Source organism: Mustela lutreola, chromosome 11 (genome assembly GCF_030435805.1).
Source record: "Mustela lutreola isolate mMusLut2 chromosome 11, mMusLut2.pri, whole genome shotgun sequence".
Taxonomy (NCBI): Eukaryota; Metazoa; Chordata; class Mammalia; order Carnivora; family Mustelidae; genus Mustela; species Mustela lutreola.
This window is the reverse complement of record NC_081300.1, coordinates 63,848,589-63,873,044: the sequence shown is the minus strand read 5'-3', so window position 1 is coordinate 63,873,044 and position 24,456 is coordinate 63,848,589. Positions and strand designations below refer to the sequence as shown.

Genomic DNA, 24,456 nt, shown 5'->3' with positions numbered 1-24,456 from the left:
GAGAACATGCATGTGCTGCGGGATGATCAGAGCTGCCTTGAGGCCCAGCAGGCCGCCAGCCTGGGGTGGCGGAGGGCACCCTAGAGCCCTGCTGCTGGGGCTGGAGTGGGGTTTACACATGGTCTTCAGGTAAGGCAAGTGGAGGAATGTTCAGATCTCCTGTGTTCACTTTCTTTCCAGTTCTATCACCTGTGGAGACAGGACTGTTAAAATTTCCAACTCTAACCGTAGAATCGTTTGAATTCTGTCAGATTTTCCTTCATACACACACAATTGTAGACAGTAAATCCTTTTTTCTTGGTGTTCTTCACCTTAGGGGTATGGCTTTAGAGTCAAAGTGCCTCTTGGTCAGCATCTCGGTGGTTCTTCGTCCTTTGTCCATGTCGCAATCCTTTAACTGCAATGGTTAGTCCCTTGATACGTAACATAATTAAAGATGCAACTAAGGTCGGCCGTCACAGGAGGACTCTGTCCCATTTGTTATTCCTTCCTCTTCCTTTCCTGCCTTCTTTGGGATTTTTTAAAAAATTATTTTTATTTTCTTTTGGATTTTTAAACTTACATACTGGCTTAAAAAAAAAAAATTTCTTTTTGATGTACCAGAATTCATTGTTTATGCACCACACCCAGGGCTCCATGCAATCCGTGCCCTCCTTAATACCCATCACCAGGCTCCCCCACGTACCCACCCCCCCAACCCCCGCCCCTTCAAAACCCTCAGATTGTTTTCCAGAGTCCACAGTCTCTCATGGTTCGTCTCTGCTTCCAATTTCCCTCAACTCCCTTCTCTCCATCTCCCCTTGTCCTCCATGCTATTTGTTATGCTCCACAAATGAGTGAAACCATATGATAATTGACTCTCTCTGCTTGACTTATTTCACTCAGCATAATCTCTTCCAGTCCTGTCCATGTTGCTACAAAATTTTTTTTTTTTTTTAAGGTTTATTTACTCGAGAGAGAGCCAGAGCGAGCATGGGCAGGGGGAGGGGCCGAGGGAGAGGGAGAAGAGAGAATCCTCAGGCGGACTCTCCACTGAGCGCAGAGCCGGACTCGGGGCTCAATCCCACGACCAGACCCTGAGATCACAACCTGGGCCAAAACCAAGAGTCGGACATGTAGTTGACTGCGCCACCCTGGCCCCATCGGCTTCTTTTTTCTGTTCTTACTTGTATTCGTATTTGCTCAGGACTCAGCTGTGCTTCCTGAAGCTGAGTGTTCGCGTTTCTCATCATCTCTGGAATCCTGCTGGAAGCTGACTGGAGCTTCTCCTTTAGCTTTCCTTTTCGCTTCATTTTTGGTACTTCTGTTCCCTCGGTCGCATTTCTCTTCACCTCTGTCCGTTCTATTCAACTGCTCTTTTGCATTTTTAACTTCGGTGACTTCTTTCTAGTTGCTCTGTGTCATCTGTTTTAGTTCGGGGTCTTTGCTTCCTGTCCGCGGAAGGGTCTAGAGGCCGTGGTAGGTGGGGGCAGACAGCTGCTGGGGGTGGCTGCATGAGGGTTTCGGAGTCTCGGAGCAGAGTACGTGGAAACAGGAAAAGGCTGGAGCAGAGGCAGGACACGGAGCCCCACCTGTGCTGACAAGAGACGGAGAGACGCGGGTGGGAAAGTTGGGGCCCCGTGCGAGAGCTGGAACAGTGTTCTTGGTGCGCCCGGGCCCCCAGAGGCTTCCTGGCCAGCCGCACTCATCCCCCCGTCCCTATACAGCCGTGCTCCCTTCCCAGCATATCTAGGAATCCCCCTCAGCTGAACATGCCCCTGGACACCACACTTCTGCTGGTTTTTATTTTGTTCACATTGGTTAAATCTTAAGTTGAATATAATTTTTTATACACAAGAAAATTCTTCATGTACCTATGCAGTAAGACAGGTAGGGAATGTGCTGGGAATGTGTCCAGTGCAAATGTATTCACACCCATGCCGAGAGTGTCCTCAGATGATTGTCATTCCAGCCTCACACGTCACATGTGGGTCACGCCAGGAAGGAGTAGATTGCCAGGCTCTGCATGGTGTACGTTTGTCCTATTTATCCTATAAAAATAACTCCAATGGATGGGATGACGGGGTCACCGGCAGCTCACCCCCTTCGACCACCCGCAGCAGCCGGGCTGTGGGGGTGTGCTCGCTCAGCTCCACGACTGCAGGATGGCTCGGCGGGGGAGGGGTGGTGGTGGGGTGGCCTCAACCGCTGGTCCGCCGCTCCCTCAGTAGGGGATGTCATTCTGATAGTACTGGATCATGTCGTAGGTCCGGCTCCTGGAAGGACAGTGGAGGGAGGCTGTAGGAGACCGTCTAGTTCTGGGCCCCTTCACCCCCCCGAGTCCTTCACCACTGCCTGGAAAGCTGCACTTAGAAGGTGTCCCTTTTCCCCTCCCTAAAGGTGCAAATGCAAGATCGCAGACCCTCTGGCCTTCCTGCCAGCCCATCTTCCAGGGGACACACCTTCCCCCACCAGGGACCAAGGCTGTGTGAGTCCCGTTCTGCTCTGTCTCCTGCCAGGCCTCCTCAGCTGGAAGCCTGCCCTCTGTCCTGGGCCTGGGAATCCAACCACAGGAGCTGTCCCTGTGTCAGGGGACACTCTGGCCCCTGGCCTGGCATGTGGTACACAAGTGAGACCCTGTCCTCCTCCCCTGTCATACTTCCCAGCACAAGCCTTACTCTGCCAACAAAACAATCAGAAGAGACTTCCCCTGTCCTGCCCTCTAAACCCCTCTGGTCAGGTCCCCATGCTGCCCTTGAACCACTTCCTGTTTCTCTGCGGGCCATCAGGCCTGGGAGGCACTCAGCATTCCTCTCAGATTCCACCTCTGCCCCTCCAGGGAATCAGGGTGGGGAAGCTCAGCTCCAGTTCCTCCCAGGTGCTCAGCCCCGGCTCTGCTTTCGGAACCACCACCTTTTCTCTCCACTCCTGTCACAATGGCCAACTGGCCAGCCCCTCCCCCAGGCCCGAGGGTTGTGGGGTTGTGGGGTTGCTGTTGGGGCCCAGGCAGCAGCCTGAGGAAGGTGTGGGGAAGCAGGGGTGGGGCTGAAGCCTCCCCGAGCTCTTTCTGCTCTTCATCCAGCCTGCTGGGCTGTGCTCACCTCCCTGCCCCCCAGCCCCGTGCCCTCTGCACGCAGAGCTCCCCCGGCCTCACAGGCTGGGCGGCAGACAGGAAACTGGGCCTTGAGGCCTCTGCTGGGTATTCCCCTTGGCAGATCCCTGGCCCCTCTATCCCAGCACCCTGTCACTCTGTGAGGACTCCCTTCAGGACTTGTGGGACAGAGAGTCCCCTGGGACACCAGCATCCCTGCCACCTAGCCTGGGCGTGGTGGCCCTGCAAAGGTGCCCAGAGAGCACTGTTGTGCGGCAGGAGGCGGGGGAGAGGAGAGGAAAGGGGACTCACCTGTTGCTGAGGAAGCAGCTCTGAATGACCTTCATGATGAAGTTTGCAGCCTCCCTCTCAGTCATGTTGGGGCTGAACCTGTGCCTGGGGGCGAGGGCCATGTCAGGTCTGTCACCCCCTCGAGGCCACCCTCCCCGTGGGGATGAGGGCTTGCTAAGAGATTGCACTCAGCATTTGTGGGAATTTGTTCAGGAGGGCTGGCCCAGGGAATGCTCCCTCTTAGGGACAGTTCTAAGGGGCATGAACACTGTCCCCAGCTGGTTCTGGAGGGCCTGTTCCCTTCTCCAGCACCACCCCCGCTGTGTGACCCCTGGACTGGGGGAGGACCAGCCCAAGGCTAAGCTACTGCAGCCTCAGGCCTGGGGGCAGGGTCGGCCCTGTGTTCTTGAGAAATGAAGGGACCCCTGGGATGTCTGCAGCCCGGGTGTGGTGAGAGGGCCTCACCCAGGAACCCTGTCTGCTTTGGGGTTCCCAAGAGAGTGCGTGGCCTTGATAATGATCACATTCACCAGCACTAAGGAGGCTCCCACCCGGAGGGGACAACTGCCCCCCAAATGGCCTGCACATGTGCCCAGGACCTACTTCAAAAGCTTGATTGTCTGGCCACGGAAGCAGGGCAGGCCCGTGTCCAACATAAGAGTGACAAGAGAGACGACTGCATCCATGTAGGGCCTGGGGAGGGGCAGGGAAGGAAGGGGAAGAAGGCTGGCCTAAGCAGGTTGACCCTGCTCACCGCCGTCCTGCAGCACAGCCCACACATGACAGCCACACACAGCGGCCCACCTACCCACACCTCTGTGGCTCAGTGGGGCAGCCCCTGCGGTGGCCGGACGCGGGATGCCCACACACCCTGGACTGGGCTGAGCCTCGTGCCTTGGTCCGCCCACCCCAGGCCTCAGCGTGGTTTCTGTGCCTGGCTAAGGAAGTGCAGGCGTGCAGCGTGAACACAGCCTGACCCTCTGAGCAGCCTTGATGTAGGCTCCGACAGACTCAGGACTGGAGTTCAGTTGCCACAACACTGCTGGGTGGCCTTGGCCGTGTGACACTCTGAAGCCAGGACAGTAAGTCTTCAGCGTGTAGCCCAGGGGATGGCAGATCTCAGGCTTGGGTGAACGGGTGAATGGGGTACTCAGAGCAGGGAGCCCAAGGTGCTGGCAGGCAAGGCCATGCCTGGAGACTACAGAATATGGCAGGACACTGTCGCTCAGAGCAGGAAGTTGCTGGCACAGATGGGCAGAGCAGTGACAGGAAGGCAAGGCCCAGGCTGCCCAGGCCAATAGGTAGCCCCTAGCACCTGGCCTGCTCTTCTGAACTGCGGCCCCTCCATCCACAAAGGGGCCTGAGAAGGGCCCATGGGACCTCCGAAGGCTGGCCTTGTGAGATTAAGTGGCAACCAGGACCAGCGCCAACCTGCCACTTTCCTCCCTGTGGTCTTGGTAACCCCACTGGCCCTTCCCTGGGGCTCACCGCACAGCCAGGTAGCCGCGGACACACATCTCCATGAACCATTTGAAGGGCGTGGCCTCCATCTTGCCCCCCATGATCATCACCATCTCATCTGTCAGCTTGATGTCTGGTTCCCAGCCAAGGTTGCCGCCGGGTGAGCTTTCAAACATGAAGCCGAAGTCTGCAAAACCCCCAAAGCCATTCTTGATAGGATCGGGTGCCAGGGCAAAATGTGGGCATGCTTCAGCCACGGGGTGGAGTTATTGGCTCCCACACCCCATGAGCTGGCCCCAGGCCGTGTTTTCTCGGGGAAGGTGGGGCAGGCGGTGGCAAGCAGGCAGGAGAGAAAAAAGGAAGTGGAGTTGGGGAGCCAGGCTGGAGCAGAAACGCTGGACGTGGGGCTGGGTGAGCCGTGCTCTGCCTGGTTCTGGTTTCTGACCCTAGAGCACTCCACACCCTGCCATCCTGCTGCTACTACTTACCCCCACAGCCTGGTGGCCAATAGCTTGGGCCTTAGAGCTAAACTCAAACCCTGGCCCAGGCCCTTCCTGGCTGGGTGACCCCAACATGTCTGGCTCTTCTGTGGGGGTGGGGACTGCTGTCCTGCCCTGGCCTCTAGCGGGTGAAGGGAGAAGAGGGCGGCCCTGGGGCGTAGCTGACCGATGTGGATGATGTGGCCCTTCTTGTCCAACATGATGTTCCCGTTGTGCCTGTCCTTGATCTGTAGCAGGAACAGCAGGAGGCTGTAGGCAGCCATGCTCCGGATGAAGTTGTAACGCGCCTGCATGGAGAGAGCCCAGGTGCTCATGGATGGTACCCCAAGGGCTGCACCTCCCGGGGCCTTGCGGGCTTTCTCCTGCCTCCCTGTGTGGGACCCCAAGGCTTGGCAGTTGTTCTCTGGGCTCTTGTTCCCAGCCTTGCAATCAGAGACCAAATCAGCAAGCCAGATCTTGGAAACAGAAGGGACAAGTGACTACATCTGGGGGTTCAGGAGCAGCAAACCCTTTCTCCCACACCCACGAACTTGCTTTCTCCTGAGGAGTCTATCTCAAGGTTCCTTTGAATCCCAAGGAAGGTTATGGGGTACACTGGTTTTACCCCCAAATGTATAAAGACTCAGAAAAGGGCAACGAGGAAGCAGGGTACTGGCCCACAGGCAGTGCTGGGTGTAGGCGGGATGGCGTGTGCAAGCCATCTCAGGTCTGGGGCCGCCCTGCCACTCACCTGCTGGAAGGCCAGGGTGGACTCGTCCCCATACTGGCGCGTGAAGTAGTCGTACATGCCAAAGTCCGTCTGGCGGCCCAGCTGGTCCCGGGAGGTACAGTCGGGGATGCATTCAATCACTCCACACTGGGGAGGAAGGGCCAGATGCCGAGGCCTGCAGGTGAGACTCTTCTTGGCCTGAGGCATCGGGGGCTCCCCCTGGGCTCCTGCACAGGGAACTTACCCCAGGAGCGGTGGCCACCACCCGGTAGGGGAAAACAAAGAGGTCCAGGCCAACCAGCTGGAAGATGTTCTTGAAAAGGTCAATAATCTGCAGAGCCAGCATGTCCTGGAGACCAGGGAGGCATGGGATGGTCAGCAGGCCGCCTGCCATGCTCTAGTTCACCTGACCCCCAGCAGTGAGGAGGGCGGGCAGGAAGGAGGCCATGGCCAGGCAGGAGCCTGAAATGTCTGGTCTCACTGCTCCTCATGCTGGGCTGGGCTCTCAGGACCATCAAGCACTGGGCTGAACTGAGGCCGCGCTGTCTAGTGGGGGACGTGATGGGGGTGCCTTTGTCCCAGGGCAGTTCCCTCTGGGTGGCAGGGGATGGACAGTGGGTGGGACCTACTGGAGAGGCCCCTGGGTTAGACAGAAAGCCCCGCTTTCCTCTGTGGCACCTCCGCCCAATGTGGGAAGCCAAGCTCTGGGTCTGTGCACAAGGTGCGGCCCTGCAGCATGCCTGGAGCCTCCGGGAGGGCAGGCCTGGCCGTTCACTACCTGCCGGCAGTCGTCTCCCACTTTGAAGATGGCCGCCTGCCACGAGATCTTTTGGCCATCAGCCTCCTGTGTGCCACACTCGTCCTCAGAGTCTGAGCGGCACCGCAGACCTGCACGGGGCGAAGAGGCAGCCTTTTAGCCTGGAGGCAGGGAGATGCCCTCTGTAGGGGTCGGGGCAAGCCCTGCTCACAGGCCCAGGGCCCTAGGAACCTTGGGGATTGTCTCTGCAAAGCCTAAAGAGACCAAAGAGGCCCAGCAGGCTCCTGGGGTCAGGGAGAGCCACAGGGTCAGGGGTCTCTTTCAAAGAATGTTTAGGCTTAAATGGAACTGAAGATGAAGCCCCCTTTTCACAGGAAGAGGGGACCCAGGCGTGTCCAGGACCAGTGGTGGGCACTATGAACTAGGGGGCAGGAGTGCATATATCTGTACCCTAGGGTACCGGGGAGGACTTGGGGGCCAGAGTGCAGGGAAGGCCATGGAAGGTCTGTCCCATACTGGCAGGGGGGCACAAAGCTCTCTGCTTGGGTTGACCAGTATCCCCTAAAATTCCTACCCACTCAAAACCACAGAATTGACCTTATTTGGAAATAGGATCTTTGCTTACATAGTCAAGTTCATAAGAATTAGGGTGGGCCTTATCAGAGCAGGACATGGGCACAAAGGAAGATAGTCTCGTGAAGGCAGAGGCAGAGGTGGGAGTGACAAGGCTGCAGAGGATGGCCACGGCTTGCCGCAAGCACCGGCAGCTGGGAGGAAGACATGGAACAGATTCTCCCCTGGAACCCTTCTGAAAGAGCACGGCCGTGCTGACACCATGATGTCGCACTTCAGGCCTCCAGAACTGTGGGGTAATATATCTCAGCCACTGAAGCAATCTGGGCCCGTGTCACTTGCATGGCACCCCCTGAAGCCCTGGGCCACTCAGCCTCAGGAAGGTGCCTCCTGGACTCAATGGCTGACCTAGGGCTGGACTCCAGGAGTCTCTGTCAGTCTACACCAGCTCCATGCCAGCCACCCCTAAACCAGGGCTCAGACTGAGAGCAGAGGGATGTCACCTTTCACGGGGAGCTGGTCATAAACTAAACACGCTCAAGGAAACTGCCATCACTTAGATCCCAAACCGTGTCAAAGATTCTTCACTGACCTTCTTTTTCAAGTTCGCTAACTCCACATCGTTTCACCTTAAATTTAGCCAGATATGGGGCTTTTGCGGCACTGAAAAACAACAGAAGGAGCATGGCACGGGTGCGGGAGCAAAGAGAGCCTGGTGCAAGGGAGCTACTGGACGGCAGGCGGCCTCTCACCTCTGCATGGGCGTCCCGGACTTGTAGTCAATGTCCAGCACGATGGCCTCAGGGTTGCTGGGCAGGTAGCAGCCTGAGGGACAGTTCGGAAGTCACAGGGAGCCCAACTGTGACCTCTTCCTCCCCCTACCCCCAACAGGGCTTCTGAATCCTCTTCTGGGACAAGGAAGATAAAGAGTGTCAGGTGAGAAGTGGCTCTGTGGAGAGGGACACTGGGCGCCCCAGGCCCCAGGCTGACGTGGGCTGGCCACCTCCCTGGTCCCCATGCCCACCCTACACGCCTGCAGAAAGAAGCCGGCTCATCAGCCAACCATGTGGCCTGCTCACCCGGCTGTACTTTCACTTCAGACAGAGCTGACAAGCACGCCTTCTTCCTCTCATCGCCTTTAGGGTAGGGCCTGAGAAACAGGACAGAGATGCTTTGCTTTGTTGCTGCAGGAACTGGACTCTGGAGTTTTGGGGGGCAATGGAGGGCCCCTCCCGTCTGCCTCTCTGTTCCTTTCCTCCTAGTTCTAGCTACTACTGAGGGCCCTATTAGGCCCAATTCTTCCAGGAGGCCACCCTGAGGGGTCCTTGCCCCACACTCATCAGGGGCCAGGCGGCCCCGGGGGACTAAGGTGGATTTTCTGGTTGTCTTTCCCCCTCCCTTGTGTGGGGTGTGTGATGTTGCTTCAGAGATGCTCAGGGGACAGAGCTGGCTCTGGGGCCTATGTTCAAGTGCTAGTTCTGTTGTTTCCTTGCATCATGGCCTTGGGCAGGCCCCTGAGACCTCCTGCAAGCCTGGGATGAGGATGACAGTGCGGAGTACAATCAGGCGCCTGAAGGGATGCCCAGGAACACCCCTCCCACCTCGTCAGGCCTCTGTGGGCTAGAAGCTGCATCACCGCTGTATTTAGTACTGGGTCCAGGAAAGGCCCTCAGGACGTACGGTGAAACCGCGAGGTGACCAAGGTGAGAGAAGCCTGAGCACCAGGGCCAGCCTAGGGAAATGAGGCACCTGGGAGGAGAGGCGGCCTGGGGCCTCCCCTATGTCCTTGGTCAGTTGATGACTCCAGGGCCCCATCCCACACAAACAGGCAGGGCCCCCAATGCCCAGGGAATGTGTCAGCCCTCGCACATAGATGGCCCAGGAGATAAATCAGTAAAAGACACTGGAAGCTGCAAAGGAGTCCGGTTTTCCTAATACCCCAGGATGCTTCAGAACTTGGAGAGAGCAGAGTGGCTTCAAACTATGGGACATTATCCAAAATGAAACCCACATAGGTTTTCTGAAATTCACATGGCTGTGCATTTTGCTCTATTTTCAAGAGACTTGCCAGGGTAGAGATTCCCAATCCTGGCTGTTCACTAGAATCAGGGGGGCCCTCTAGGCAATCTCCGTGATCCAGGACTGAGAGGTGCCACTTACTTGATGATGGCTGACACATTGGTGATCTTGTTAAAGAAATCAAATTCCCGCTGGTAGAAGTCCTTGGCTGGGCCCGACAAGGAGCCAGTGATCTCCTCCACTAACTGCTCCAAGAGGTCACCGATGTCAGCTGACAGAGAAACCAAGAGGGACAGCCTACAGCTGGGCCACCGAAGGCCCTCAGGGAAACCCCACACATTTGCCAGATACGCAGTCCAGGTGTTCAGGTGTTCCCCAGCACCCAGGCCAGCTCAACTGCCTCGAGAATGTGGTCTGCAGCTACCTGGAGGGTCTCTGGGACCCTTCAAGACCCCCCAGTCAAAACTACACTGACAGGTTGTTTGCCTTCCTTGCTGTGTAGACGACTGCAAGGCCAGGCGCAAGCAGCTGGCCGAGGTGCTAGTGGTCACTGGATCCTCATGGCTCTGCTCCCGTGGTGTCACTAAGAATGTCTCTGGTGAGGCGATAAGCAAGGACTAACTTGATGACACTCTACCCCGAAGCCATCTCTGGGATACCTACTGTGACGCCATGGGAAGTCACGCGGCAGTCGGCCGCATGGGAAGTATGTAGAAGCGCCTTGCGACGGACTTTCCAACTCAACTAACTTCTTGTTTCAGGGAACACCATTTTTACTTAAGAGATTGACTGGTGGACAAAAATATACTTATTTGGACTTAGGTATATGGCAGATATTTCCTTGAAAAATGAACAAGGTGAATCTGCCATTTGAGGAAAACTGCTAAGTTTTAGGAAACCTGCGTCTATGACCGTGAGCTTGACAGCTTCCCAGCACTTGAAAATGTCTGTTTTGTAAGACCGGTGGGGCATTCACCGATGTGATCTTTAATGCTGTGAAGTCCTGCTGGTGGTGGGGGTGGGTAAGAGCGCTGGGGAGACCAATGGACTTTAAAGAAAGGGCTGTCTCCAGACACCATCACAACGAGAAACTCGCTCATGTAAGTTCAAATCCCCATCACAGTTCATCGTTAAGAACCTATCACTTGTGGTTTGGTGCAGTATCAACTGAGACTATATGTAGTGACCAGAAAGACGACTAAAACCCTCCTTCCTCTTCCAGCTCCGGGTCTGTGTGAAGCTGAATTCCCCACATTGGCTTCAACCGAAACAGCATATTCCAACAGGTTAAACACAGAAGCGGAGTGGGAATCTTGCCGTCTTTTACTACATTAAAGATGTTATGACATTACAGACATTAAAGAGATCTGCAAATCTGTAAAGCAGCACCACTCTTCTTGCTCCTTTTTGAATTATGTTTCACAAAAATACATTATTTACGTTACCATGTAATGGGCTTATATTTTTTAAAGGACTTGGTTTTACCGTCCAACACCGGTTAACATTGAGAGCTAAAGCCTGTGTAAATCGAAGCTCTCTGGGGGCCTCACTAGTTTTGAAGGGTGTGAAGACAAGCTCTCAAACAAGCTCTGTTTGAGAACCATTGCTCTGAGTGGCCATCTCGTCCCCACATGGAACTGCTAGGTCAAGTGCAGGGTGAGAAGAAGTTCTCACAGAGGCTTGGGGAGCGGCAGGATGGTGCCAGGGTAGGCAGGGAGTCTGCAGGTGAGGTTAGCAAAGGCTTGAAGAAGGAGTGGGTCCTGCTCCTGCTAGGTGTTAAAGATAAGATGTTTCCACTAAAGGATGGGAAGCAGAACGATGGGCGGGGGCAGCACAGGCCCTGGGAGGGCTCTGGAGGGTTAAAGATTGGAGGGGAGGCCTGAGGGAAGGTACAAGTAAATACTCACGGTCTTTCTGGTGCCCTTCTTCATCCAGATAGATGTTAGTTTTCATGTTCCAGATAAACTGGTGCGCCAGAAGCTGGGATTTGGATGCCGCCCACAGAATATACTCTCGCACGTAGCCCATCTATAGGAGAGCAAGGTCACCATCAGAGCAGGCTGGACACCTCTCTGCCGAGAGAGACTAACCCAGTGTGGGAGTGGACTCCCAGCACTTGCAGACCTAGCAAGAAGTGAGTCCCAGTGGTTTCCAGCTGTGTGAGGAAGCTTGCCTGGGGATGTGTGAGCCCAGTGCAGGGGTTAGGCCAAGTTCCAGCTTGCTAGCTGGCTGGTGGGGCAGGTGGGGCAGGTGGGGCCCCAGGCGGTGAGGTCTGCAAAACAGGAAGGAGCCAGCTTTTATTTCCTCTGTGCTTCCCCCTGGACTCTAAGAACTGTAACTCTCCAACCAGCATCTGCTGTTGTCAAGCAATAGGAATGAGTAGGCTGGGTACTAAAACTCAGCTATAAACTGGTTGTCTGGAACAATGTTCCACAGTGATAGGCAGGTTCCAGAAAATTCTAACACACAGACACTTCTTCATGAGTTGACACACCACAGCCACTATCCTAAGGACTCTCCTCTTTCTCCTTCTTAGTCATGTTCTCCTACTTCTAACTCCAGCTTTAATTGCGCTGTCCTAAAGTTAAAAATGAAGGGCTGGCTTTTCTGGAAGACTTCTGAAAGAATGGCCTCTCCCCTGACCAGTAGTTTGTGGCCCCTGCATCTGGTAAAGTATTCTCTGGACAGATGTCCTTAACATGGCTAGCTGGGCTTACTAAGCAGGTCAGATTTCAAATAATTCCTCGCTATGGGTTTCCCAGTGTGACTCTAGCACAGGTAGAGAGCGGTTGCTGGGATGGAGCACAGGCAGTGTGGGTTCAGGGTTGTGGTCAGCCCTGTGTTGGGGATGTTTCTGTGCCAGGCCCCAGGCTAGGCAACTCACGTACAGGTGTGCTGTACATGATGAGCTGAATTGTGCCCCCCAACCCACAATTCATGAGTTGAAGTCACATACATATGCCTCAGTGTGATGGTGTCTGGAGACAGGCCTTTAAAAAGCTGATTAATGGGGCACCTGGGTGGCTCAGTGGGTTAAGCCTCTGCATTCGGCTCAGGTCACGATCTCAGGGTCCTGGGATTGAGCCCCGCATAGGGCTCTCTGCTCAGCGGGGAGCCTGCTTCTCCCTCTCTCTCTGCCTGCCTCTCTGTCTACTTATGATTTCTCTGCCAAATAAATAAATCTTAAAAAAAAAAAAAGCTGATTGTGTGCCTAGTCCAATGTGGGGTCCTTATAATAAGAGGAGATTAGGACACTGACACACAGAGGGAAGACCACATGAGGACACAGGGACATGGCAGCCATCGGTAAGCCCAGGAGAGGAGCCTCAAAAGAAACCAACCCCATGGGCACCTTGATCTCCAACTTCCAGCCTCCAGAATTGTCAGAAATACATTTAAGTCCCCGCTCTGTGGTTCTCTGCTATGGCAGCCCGAGCACACTAATACATATGTCATCTTGTCTCACTCTCCTTGCTTCCCACCGAAGAGACAAGGGAGCTGGATTCAGGGCCAGAGGAAGCGGCTGGCAATACTTCTAGAGCCCACCCACCCGGCATAGCAAGACAGGGCCTCGGGGTGAGGCGGGGTGAGGTGGGCCTCCTGGCCATGAGCACCAGCCACAGCCTCCGGTGTGTGTAAGAGCTCTGGGACCAGGTCAGAGCCTGGCGGCTCTGCTCCCCAGGCCCCATCCCTGTTGCTGAGGGCTCCCTCCCCATCAACCAGCACAGCTTGCAGAGGGAGGGACAGTACATGCAGGCACAGTCTTACCTTGTCATACCTAAGGGCCTGCACAATCTGGGGGATGTAGAACAGGATGGCGTCCTGTAAAGGAGGAGGACAAGCGATCATGACCTCCAGGAAGGGAAAATAATTCCTTACCTCCAGGACAGTGAAAACAAAGGCAACACAGATGGCTGTCCCAGGGCCCCACTCCAACCTGGAACGGCTCTGCTGTCACTCAGCCAATGGGACACCTTGCTGGAGGTGTCTTGCTGGCGATCACAGAGACTGAGAACCAGGGAAAGAACCAGAGGACAGCAAGGAAAATGGCGATGGCTTGAAACACAGGATGGATGAGAAAAAGCAAAAGGAACGAGGCTCCCGTATCTTTAAGGACAGGGGTTATGGCCCATGTGTGTTCACTGCTGGGGGCCTATGCAGAGACAAGGGCTGAGGTTACAGCAGTCTCATGTGTTGGGGCCTCCGCAAGTCAGCTACCAAACCCCTGTCACTATGGCTGTCACATGGGATCCCCAGCCTTCCCAGCAGTCCACAGCTGGGCGATCTGCCCACGCAGCCACAACTGGCACCAAACTCAAGTCAACTTCCCAACATACCTGAGTCAACTAAATCTGTCTTCTGTGACTGCCTGAACAGAAACGGGATTGAAGCATGCTTAAGATGGATCAACGTTTCATCAGGCCCATATCAAGTTTCAGATAAAGCCCGTCCTTCCTGTCTCCACCTCAACACGGCCTGTGGTTCCACCAAGGCTGACTCAGGTAGGACGGGAGCTCACCGGTGGGAAGGACCGCAGGACTTTCACCCCGTACTGCGCAGTGAGAGGGTGTGGCGGGTACATGCTGGAGAAGTAAGAGAGGCCTGTGGGCGGGTCCGCAGGCGCCCAGCACAGCACGTGGCTGAGCTCAGGTGCATCGGCATCGATGGTGTGCCAGGTGACCAGGAACTGGGAAGGAAGCAGGGAGATGGTATGGCACAGGCAGTCCCTGGGGCCCCTCTGGAAACACCCAGTCCCATCCTGTTATATCAGGGGCAGCCCCGAGGTGATGATGATAAAGCATTTACAACAATGTGGGGAAATGTTCTGATACATGATGCAAAGTAGCATAATTCTAACTTGGGTGAAGTACAGTCAATATTTTTCTACTGCAAGCATAATAAATGCCTCACTCGAGAAATGGAAAACACTGGAAATTAGAAAAGTTATTAGCCCACCGAGGTTGCCAGGTTTGTCACATTTCTAGTTTCCAGGCATTTGGGAGGCATTTGTTTGGTTTGGTTTGAGGATTTTATTCACTTGACAGAGAGACACAGCAAGAGAGGGAACACAGGCAGGGGGAGCAGCAGGCAGAGGCAGAGGGAGAAGCAGATTCCCCATTGAGCAGAGAGCCCAATGTGGGACTTGGACCCGGGACCCTGAGATCATGACCTGAGCCAAAGGCAGCTGCTTAACGACTGAGCCACCCCGGCGCCCCTGGGGGCATTTGTTTTTGTGCAGTTTGAGCCCACGTGCGTCACTACCTTGATAGCTTCGGGGACATCACTAACGGCTCCTGGGTCCAACCGAACGAGACGGGTCACCTCGTTGCCGATGGCTTCTGTGTTCTTAAACCTATGGCACACGCAGGGTATGGGTAGAGGGGCCTCTCCCACCTCCCCAGAAGAGAGGGAGGTAGAGGGAGACCTGAACTGGAGGGATACAGATTAGTGCCAAGTGACACTGAAACACGATGCTATTGACATATTGGTAACTCTGACCGTGAGTGTTTACAATGAGCAGCACTATGACTGGCTACAACGTGAATGACAGAATGATCTCCAACAGGAATTATCCTACACTCCCCAAAGGACATCCCCCTTTTCTGAAGTCCTTGCCTTCAGAACACACCCTTGCCTTGGTGCCGAAGCAGACCATCTACGGAGTGGCAGCCCATGGGCCGGAAGGTAGGTCAGCAGAGGGGAGGATGGGTACATTTTCAGGGGGTGCCGCCTCAGGCTAACACAAGGTAGACTTTCCACGAACACTATCAGGCTGCGGTCCTGATGCAGAGGACGGTAAATAGGCAAGTGTGGGCTCGTGGGGAAGAAATGTCCACCCCTGCATGTGGGGTGGATGCACTTCTGGCGGAGGTAACAGGGTCCTGGGAGACCCCTCTTGGCTACCACTGGTCTAAGAGCTCTGAGTGTGGAGAGCAATGAGGGGAGAGTTCACAGGACACTTGGCTGCTGGCCACCCAATTTGAGAAGCCTGTCACTGAAAGGCCTGTGGGAACAAACCAAAGGCTCCCCAGGCTGGCCACCCTGGAGCGACAGCCTCCATGTGCTCCTATCCTCTTCAGATACGAGACTGGGGCTACAAATGTGCTCTGACGTCTCGTGCCTGGGCTCCGGGTACTGGGGCACTCCAGGCAGGCATCTGTGTTGTGTAACCACTGCACAGAAACACTGGGTCAACATCTGGGGCAGAGGAATAGGCCTCTAATATCACTTCCCTGACTCTCCTTGGCAGTGACCACATCATATTCCTCCCCACTCAGGTGTCCTTTTACCGGGCTTCTGGCAAGGCCCTCATGAGGCAGGTGAGACCGTGGCCTACCTGGCTGGCAGTTGCACGGCCAGGTAAGGAGAGATGCTCCAGGCGAGGTTAACATTGTCCTTCCACTGCTTCTCACTCAGGCTGATGTACTTGGACCTCCAGTTGGCCACACTGTTCTCTCCGGCCTGGTCCAGCTCCAATTCCGGGGCTGACAGTGGATTGTACCATGTGATGAGACGCTCAATCTCGGTGGCCTGGTGAGATGAGACATCAGTGTGCCTTCTGTGTGCACTCACATGCCACTCTGCTCCCGTTCCTGGTGCTATGGCCATAGCACAGGGGTCACCTTACCAGCAGGGACAGCAGTAGCGTCCTTCGCTTCATGTAGTACTTGTGCAGCTGGGAGCCCCGGTTGGTTTTCTTAGACATGCCTGGGCAGGGAGAGAGAAGGCCCAAGTGCATGTCTGTGAGTACACTGGCCCATCCTTCACTTCTAGAACCCCAGAGGAAGCTGCCTTTCAGTGTTCCGCTCACAGTCTGAACTGCCAGGATATGACTTGGACTAGCAAACCTTCAACCGACCTGACTTCTTGGAGATGGTTGACATGCCACTGGACAGGGGGTAGGTATTGATCCAGCCTTGAGTGGCCTGCTGCCGAGAGCCGACCGCTATGTCCAGATTGCTCCGGGTGTCTTGGTTATCTGTAGGAAAACACATTGTTGCTTCCAGAATGAGGTGTCTGGATTTTCACCACAGATAAGGGGGTCAGTGCAAGAGCAAGGAGGGAGAGACATGGTGTTGATGGATCTGCAGAATAAGTGTTTTGTTTTTGTTTTTGTTTTTTTGGTAATGTAAGCTCTACATTCAAGGTGAGGCTTGAACTCACCACCCTGAGATCAAGAGGCACAGGCACACTCTACTGCTTGAGCCAGCCAGGTACCCTGGGGAAGTTTTTTGCACTGTTCTACAGAGAAAGCTTACTAAAATATATTCTATTCTTCCTAGCCTTTTTCTTTTTAAATTTATTTACTTGACACAGAGAGAGAGAGAGAGAGAGATCAAAATTAGGCAGATAGGCAGGCCGGGGTCGGGGGGGACCAGGTTCCCTGCTGAGCAGAGAGCCTGATGTGGGGCTCAATCCCAGGACCCTGGGATCATGATCTGAGCTGAAGGCAGAGGCTTTAACCCACTGAGCCACCCAGGCGCTCCTTCTTCTTCTTCTTCTTTTTTAAAAAAGATTTTATTTATTTATTTGAGAAAGAGTGTGTGTGGATGCCGGTGTGGGAGAGGGGCAGAAGAGGCAGAATCTCAAGCAGAATCCCCATTCAGCGTGGAGCCTGGCATGGGGCTTGATCCCACAACCCTGCCTAGGCTGAAATCAAGAGTCTGATGCTTAAACAACTGAGCCACCCAGGCGCCCCACTCCTAGCTTTTAAAATAGAAAAAAGAAAATGTGGGTGGCAATCCTGATCAATTACAAACAGCTCTCTCATGGCCATCGTGACGCCGCCCATCAGCACCGCAGTGAGTCAGGCCCTACAGGCAGGCAAGGAGCGCTGCCGGCCCTGCTCTCTGTGGAGCCAGGACACAGCCTCAGAAAATCATCTTATTTGCCTTTCCTTTTCCTGTAGTCAAGTTGTTGGCTGGGGGTCTGCCTGCAGAAACTATGCTCCTCTGAGAAACAGAATGTTTCTTTGTGGTTTGCTGCTTGCTTACACTGTAGCACCTTTTCTTTAACCCTGTCGGCTCCTGGCTCCTATTTATCCTCGGAGACTCGGCTCACATGTCACCTCTTCCAGAAAACTCTCCCTGGCTCCCCAACTCCAGGGAGGGGGGCAAGGGCCTGTCCTTGAGGGGTGCTCCCACAATCTCATGTTGACATCACCAACCAGGTGACAGCAGACAGTGCCCTACTCATCTTGGCACCTGGGCCTTACCCCAGGATGGGCTGTCAGATAGGCTGTGAAGGCTGGTGAACTGGCTGGGGCTGGGGGACATTATGTCATGTGGCCTCTGCTGAGGGCCTCCTGTGCTCATTCATGTTTGTCAGCTGAGGCTGGAGGACCCGTGGTGGACAGGCAGGCTTTGGGTCTCGTGAGCGTGCAGCAGGGCCATGGCCAGGACTTGGCGGGACCCTCACTGTTCCGACTGGGCTCCTGCAGGGCTGCCCACCTCACACCACTGTCCCATGCCTTGGTCCCACCACCCAGGAGCAGCTGCCCAGCTGAGAACAAGGCTTACCTGGGGGAACAAGCTGGCTGGCAGTCAGGTACTTCTTGTCTGAGAACATGGCTGTCCAAAATTTAATCATTATGCTTATGTCTTCACGCAACCTCTTTTCTCCTTGAGTAGGGAACTTTGGGGGGCAACTTCAAACAACCACAAGAAGACAAGAGTTAAGTGCCTAGACTTTGGGACTAGAAGCCACGCATATTATAAAAGCACATGAGAGGTGACATGAGTGGTCTCTGAATGACAAAAGGTGAGCCCAGAACTAGTCATCAGCAACAACGGTCTCATTCATTCTCATGGAAAAAAGAGTAATGATTTTCTGAGTCCTCTCATGACCACCTCTGCCACTAACCCCAGTGCTGTCGACAGCCCTCGGCTGAATGGTGTCCTTGTGGAGCATCGTGCAGCTGCAGCTGTCTCTAGACAACACAATCTACGCACTCGCAAAGCAAACCTTTGTGCAATTACCATTCATAGGAACTGGAAAGTTAAATGGATGCGATTAATCTCTTCAGTCAACTGAATTGGGGGGAAATGTGCGTACACTGTGTAGGGAGGCTAGTTCTAACTGAGTACACACGTGGAAACACAGCACAAGGCTGAGCATTTTCCAACCCAGGGAGGCCAGAGTGAATGGATCAGGCCACACTGTTTTATGCCATGACTTCTGGGGATGTGGGACACCTGCGAGCAGCACAGCTGGGGGAGTACCTGAAGTAGTCAAAGGCGGTTGAGTAGATCTTCTCTCGAAGCACGTTGCGAATGGTTGCATTTGGGACCACGTCGGCGTGCAGGAGGGCCAGCCCAAGAGTCAGCAGTCTGCGAGAGAACACCGGGACCCAGTCAGAGCACGCTGCCCAGGGACACCTGCATCGTTTCTGGCTCCTGTACCAACCATGTGGACCTTGGGCTCGGGGCACGTCTCTGGATGACAGAGCTCTTGGAGGCCAGGACTGTGGCCCCAGCCAGGTGACTGCCACTCCTCAGGTTTATTGGACCAGAAATGTCTTAGGAAAGGTTGTTTTATTGTTTTGTTTTGTTTTTAGCTGTTGTTTTTTAAACCTTCATTCTAACTGGGGGTAAACGGACAATTTGTGTTCATCTGCCTTGGCCAGAGCACGTATCGCACACCACCTGCCAACTACCTTCTGAGCGCAGTCACCTCTAGGGCTACAAAGGTGGAACATTTAATTCAAGCTAAAAGAAAAAGACATTTACGAAGCATCTGGTTTCTGCCAGACCAGGGCTACTCGATGGGCATCTACAGATGGTGTTGGTCTGTGACAAGGTACTATAGAAACTGAGAGGGGATCCTGCTCATTTCTACAGCAATTTCACATTGCTATAGGGGTCCAGTGTGAAGCCTTTTCTAGTAATTTATTCTCATGCCTTTTATAAAGGTACAGGTCTGTGATGGACTAGAAATGAAGGGAAAAGAGTACTAGCCCTTCCCCACAGCGGTCTGAGAAGCACCATCCCAGGGGTGCCTGGGAGCTGCAGGAACATGGTTCTGGAGCTCAGGGGAGTAGAAAGAGCTGGTGCTGGCAGTGGGCGGAAGGAAGGGGTACGGGCAGGAGCAGCATACCCTGAAAGGGGGGCCGCTCAGTCTCCTTACAACTGACCACCCAGGCACTTTCAGGCCTTCCCCATGCCAGATTCACCCAGCCTGCTGTGACCGTAGCACCAGGCCTGAGCCTCCCTATTAGGTTACATATCCCCCAAAAGGGAGTATCTCCTGGTGTGGTTGGTATTTTGCATGGGACTTGGCAAAAGTCGACTTGGTGTAGTCAGCATGATCAGAAGTTTTATGTGAACATCTCTGAGGGGTAAAGAGACCAGCCCAAAGTCACTGCCAGCCCCCCAGTCTGAGCTTGTCACACCTGAGCTCCACTACACCACCTGCTGTTTTCCACTCACCACTGTGACACCAGAATCCTTTCACTACCATCTATCCCCAGCCAATTTAGAAAGGCTGCCCAACATTTGGGTGCCCCAGGTTCCTGAATGAGCCATTTCCTGAACACTCCCCCGCTATGGACAGCCCATTGGCTGACTTCCTCAGCCCTGGGCATGGCCGGCCAGATCATTCCATTCAGATCCCCTCTCCAAAGGCCTTGCATATACTAGGGCTTGATTGATTTCTGATAAAAACAAAACAAAACAAAATAAACCAGACCAAGCTTGGGAACCTCCCACACAGACTGCCTCCCATACCAGCAGCTCTACCTCCCCCCACCCCACCCCTGCCACCACCATGAGAGGAGAGCCCCTCACTTGAAGCGAGGACCGATGGCTGCCACGTGCCGGTTCATGCTCCCCTTGGCCCCACCGATGTTCAGGGACATGGAGCGTTGTAGCAGGCTGGAGAAGATCTCCACTTGGTCTGAGCTGCAGTACTTGGCGATCTCGAACCGCTGCACCAGGAACTGAGTGGGAAGGAGAACGTGTTGCTCTGCTGGAGCCTGGCCTGCCCGCCCGTGGAGCCAGCACGGAGCCAGCATGGAGCCAGCATGGCCAGCTAAGGTGGAGCTCTGGGCCAACAGAAGGGCAGGTGGGGATCTTAGGGGAAGCACGATGTTCCAGCAAGGGGCTGGGGACGAGTCTGGAAGAGCCATCCCCTCAGCCCCAGGTATGGCAGTCTTAAACCTGGAGTTCCACGTTTACTGGCCCACTGGCTCGGGGGCATCCCTGACCTCACAGCTATAGTGGGAAAAAGATGGAGAAGCACTTACGTCAATCCAAATGTAGTGAGGGGTCACTTCGGGGGCACAGGGTTTGGGCTGACTGGCTTCTGATGCTGCTAGGGGGTCTGCTTCCTTTATCTCCGCGGAAAACAGGCCAAACTTCTGCTCCACTGTCATCTGCCAGGCCCCTGCCATCTCCCGCATAAACTGCAAGTATGCAATGAAGGTTAGTGGCTCTGCGAAGCTGAGGACTATGTAAAGGAACATAAAAGGAATACATGCTCAGGGCACCTGGGTGACTCAGTCGGTTAAGCTCAGTTAAGTCTCTTGATTTCAGCTTTCAGCTCAGGTCAGGATCTCAGGGTCCTGGGATTGAGCTACACACTGGGCTCTCTGCTCAGCAGGGAGCCTGCTTCCCTCTCTTTCTGCCTGCCTCTCTGCCCACTTGTGAACACACTCTCTCTGTCAAATAAATAAATAAATAAATAAATCTTAAAAGGAAAAAAAAAAAAGACTCTTGATTTTGGCTCAGGTCATATCTCAGGGCTGAGACTGAGTCCTGCGTCAAACTCTGTGTTGGGGGTGGAGTCTGCTTAAGATTCCCTCTCTCCTCTCTTCTGCCCTTTCCCACCCCTTAAAAAAAAAAAAAAAAAGAATACACACTTAACAAACAAAACTTAGAAAACCAAGGAAAGCATGAACAAAAACGTAAAGATCACTTATGACCTAATATCCCAGCCGTTTTCCACCAAAAAGTCCATTCTTGAACTATCACTAGGCCAGGTGCTGGCTTCCTGCTTTGTGGTGTGGTCCCAGCACGCCTGGGAAGGGCCTAGTGCTGGGTGGGCCCTCAACAGACTCTGCCAAGCAGCCTGGCTGAATCTTTCTGACAACCCTGAAGCACCATGGTTGCAGAGGTGAGGCTGCCTGCTCACGGCCTCTAATCTGGCAAAGGCAGGGCTGGATTTTGGCTCTGGAGCCCAGGTCCTTTTCTCCACTCAACATAGACCCTCCAGGCTCTGGGAATGGAGCAGTGAATGACACAAACAGCCACCCAGTCTACAAGGGAGGGCCACAGATGGCAAGGGAAGTGAGATCTAGATATCAGACATTGATCAAAGCTAAGGGGAAACAGAGTCATGAGGGGGCTTAGAAGAATGAATGGACGTATGTGCATGACATTCTAGACATGGTGGGCAGGGGATAGTGGAGACAAGCCATGGAGGAGATGTAGGAGTGAGGCATGCAGCTTTTTGGCTGCCTGAAAAGAGCATTGCCAAGTGAGGGTACAGCCTAAAGCAGGAACATGCCTGGAGGGCAGGGGCAGCAGGGACCCCAGCGTGCATGAAGCAAGGTAGACAAGGGACAGAGGGGGGAAAGCTGGGATGGCAGAGAGGCTTGTAGGCCATAGAAACAAGTGTGCCTTCTACTTTGAGTGACCATGGGCAGCACTGACAGGTCTGGGGCACAGAAAGGACCTAATGTGACCCATATTTTACTGATGCACTTTGTGTATGTGTGGAGAAGGCAGAGAGGGCCCATGTGGAAGCAGCGTCTGCCTCCCTAGTCCAGGGGAGATGAAGGAGATTGGGGCCAGGGGCAGCAGTCGGGATGCTGGCAAGTGGCCAGCTTCTGGATATACTTTAAAGGTAGAAAGAAAAGTCCGATAGGATTTGCTGAGGATCATTTGTGAGAAGTGCAAAAAGGGGAATCAGGATTTTGTCTGAGCAGAGGGAAGGACTATGTTGGCATCCATGGAGATTTGGAGGCAGATGGGTGGAGGTCAGTGTGGGGCTAGTTCCTTTGATTTGGGTCATGAATTTGAGCACCACACCAAAGAGATCACAGGTCTTTTCCATCTTAGTGGCATACAGGCCCCAGAATCTCACAAAGCGGGTTTTCAAGGTGGGATGAACCCAACAAACTCATAACTCTATCTCTCTGGGGATGCAGAAGCATCAGGATGCCATCAGCAATTGTCTCTAAAGTTGGAGTTATGAAGGGTTTTTGGTTTTTTTCATTCTACTCTTATCTTTCAACTTCTCTGTAAAGAACATACATGGTTTTTATAACAGAAAAAATTAAAAACCAGAAGCCAACAATATGAAAGACACAAAAACAAAAGTCAAAATTCTCCCCAAGATGTTGCTGGGCCTGGACAAGAGGTCCTTACACAGGCAGGGTCAGGGAGTGCGAGGACACAGATGACCTTCAGTCCCAAGTGAACGGCAAGAACAGTCTGGACAAAATTTAAAAAAAAGGCTTATCTGTTGGACTGCTGAGTGTTAGATGAGAAAGCCATAAAGAACTGATTTAAAGAGACTTTACATAAGAAGCAACAAGCTCTAGCAGCTCATGGGCCAGTGTTGGGTCTGGACACAAGTGGGTGGCCAAGGCCTGCCAAAGGCCGAAAGACCTGAAGCCAGCAGAGCTACTGCTGATGGCAGGGGCAGGGGAAATAGATTGGAGTCTGAAAGACCCCAGACAAAACATCAGTTTGTTTGGCATAAAAATCCTCCCATGATCCCTTTTCTAATTTTGATGGGGGAGAAAAAAGGGAAGTGAAGGTGAGGTGAAAAGTAGGAAGAGTCCATCCTTCTTGCCAAGACTGATCCCTCAGGGGTAGGGATTGTGATCTTTATTTTAGTCACCCAACAAAAGAAAGACCTATTTCCTAGGAAAGTGAAATAGCAGTGCTCCTCAGTCTCCACCGCTTTTCTTTCTTTTAAATAATTTATTTGACAGAGATCACAAGCAGGCAACAGAGGCCCCAGAGAGAGAGAGAGAGAGAGAGAGAGAGAGAGAGAGAGAAGCAGGCTCCCTGCTGAGCAGAGAGCCCGATGTGGGGCTCGATCCCAGGACCCTGGGACCATGACCTCAGAGGCTTTAACCCACTGAGCCACCCAGGCGCCCCTCCACTGCTTTTCTATGCACAAAGTCTACAACACAATGAAAACATTTGAAACACTAAAGAAAAAAGAAATCAACAGAAACAGACGCACAGATGACCCTGATACTAGAACATATCAGATAAGGATTATAAAATAAATATTGTAAATATGACCAAATAGTTCTAGGTAAAGATGGAAAAACTGGATGAAGATACAGAGAATCTCAGCAGAGGTTAAAAAAAGAAAGTGAACTAAAGCAGAGAGAATTTACTCCAGCAGAGCTGAACTATAGGCAATGCTGAGGGAATTTCTTTGGGCTGAAGAGAACAACTGAATCTGAGTCCACAGAAACACCTGAGGAGTGTGAGAAATGGGAAATATCTGGATAAATGTGTAAGGCTCTTAAAAAAGTCCTTTTCTTAACTTCTTTGAAAGGCTTTTGACTTTAATTAATTCTTTAATTAATTAATCAATTAATTAATTTGACAGAGAGGGAGAGAGAGAACACAAGTAGGCAGAGAGGCAGGCAGAGGGGGAGGGGGAAGCAAGCTCCCCACTGATCAGAGAGCCTGACGCAGGGCTTGAACCCAGGACCCTGAGATCATGACCTGAGCCGAAGGTGGAAGTTCAACCCACTGAGCCACCCAGGCACCCCTTATTTTATCTTTTTAAAGACCCTGTTTATTCATTTGATAGAGACAGACACAGAGAGAGAAGGAACATAAGCAGGCAGAGTTAGAGAGGGAGATGCAGGCTTCCTGCTGAGCAGAGAGCCCGATGTGGGACTCAATCCCAGCACCCGGGGACCATGACCTGAGCCAAAGGCAGACGCTCAATAACTGAGTCACCCAGGTGCCCTTTAGTTTTACTTTTAAAGATTTTATTTATTTGAGAGAGAGAGAGAGAGAGAGAGAATGAGTGGGAGAGGGGAAGAGGGAGAGGGACAAACAGACTTCCCTCCAAGTGAGGAGCCAGAGGTGGACGTTGATCC

General features: G+C 53.4%; 1 protein-coding gene across 1 annotated transcript in view; it reads right to left on the bottom strand.

Moving 5' to 3' along the window:
• Positions 1-1,763: 1,763 nt before the first annotated feature.
• The window catches only part of PI4KA (phosphatidylinositol 4-kinase alpha), a 115,182-nt gene continuing 92,489 nt past the window's right edge, over positions 1,764-24,456 (bottom strand). The window contains exons 33-55 of the mRNA XM_059140278.1: positions 20,623-20,781; positions 20,165-20,316; positions 18,602-18,709; positions 17,900-18,027; positions 16,240-16,359; positions 16,009-16,088; positions 15,718-15,911; positions 14,643-14,733; positions 13,900-14,067; positions 13,149-13,202; positions 11,288-11,408; positions 9,522-9,651; positions 8,441-8,511; positions 8,114-8,186; positions 7,954-8,024; positions 6,810-6,919; positions 6,276-6,380; positions 6,053-6,178; positions 5,489-5,609; positions 4,850-5,009; positions 3,965-4,054; positions 3,383-3,466; positions 1,764-2,255 (exon numbers count right to left, since the gene is read on the bottom strand). Coding sequence (XP_058996261.1) covers positions 2,204-2,255; positions 3,383-3,466; positions 3,965-4,054; positions 4,850-5,009; positions 5,489-5,609; positions 6,053-6,178; positions 6,276-6,380; positions 6,810-6,919; positions 7,954-8,024; positions 8,114-8,186; positions 8,441-8,511; positions 9,522-9,651; positions 11,288-11,408; positions 13,149-13,202; positions 13,900-14,067; positions 14,643-14,733; positions 15,718-15,911; positions 16,009-16,088; positions 16,240-16,359; positions 17,900-18,027; positions 18,602-18,709; positions 20,165-20,316; positions 20,623-20,781 — 2,568 coding nt within the window. The 3' untranslated portion in view covers positions 1,764-2,203. The remainder of the gene's footprint in view (positions 2,256-3,382; positions 3,467-3,964; positions 4,055-4,849; positions 5,010-5,488; positions 5,610-6,052; positions 6,179-6,275; positions 6,381-6,809; positions 6,920-7,953; positions 8,025-8,113; positions 8,187-8,440; positions 8,512-9,521; positions 9,652-11,287; positions 11,409-13,148; positions 13,203-13,899; positions 14,068-14,642; positions 14,734-15,717; positions 15,912-16,008; positions 16,089-16,239; positions 16,360-17,899; positions 18,028-18,601; positions 18,710-20,164; positions 20,317-20,622; positions 20,782-24,456) is intronic.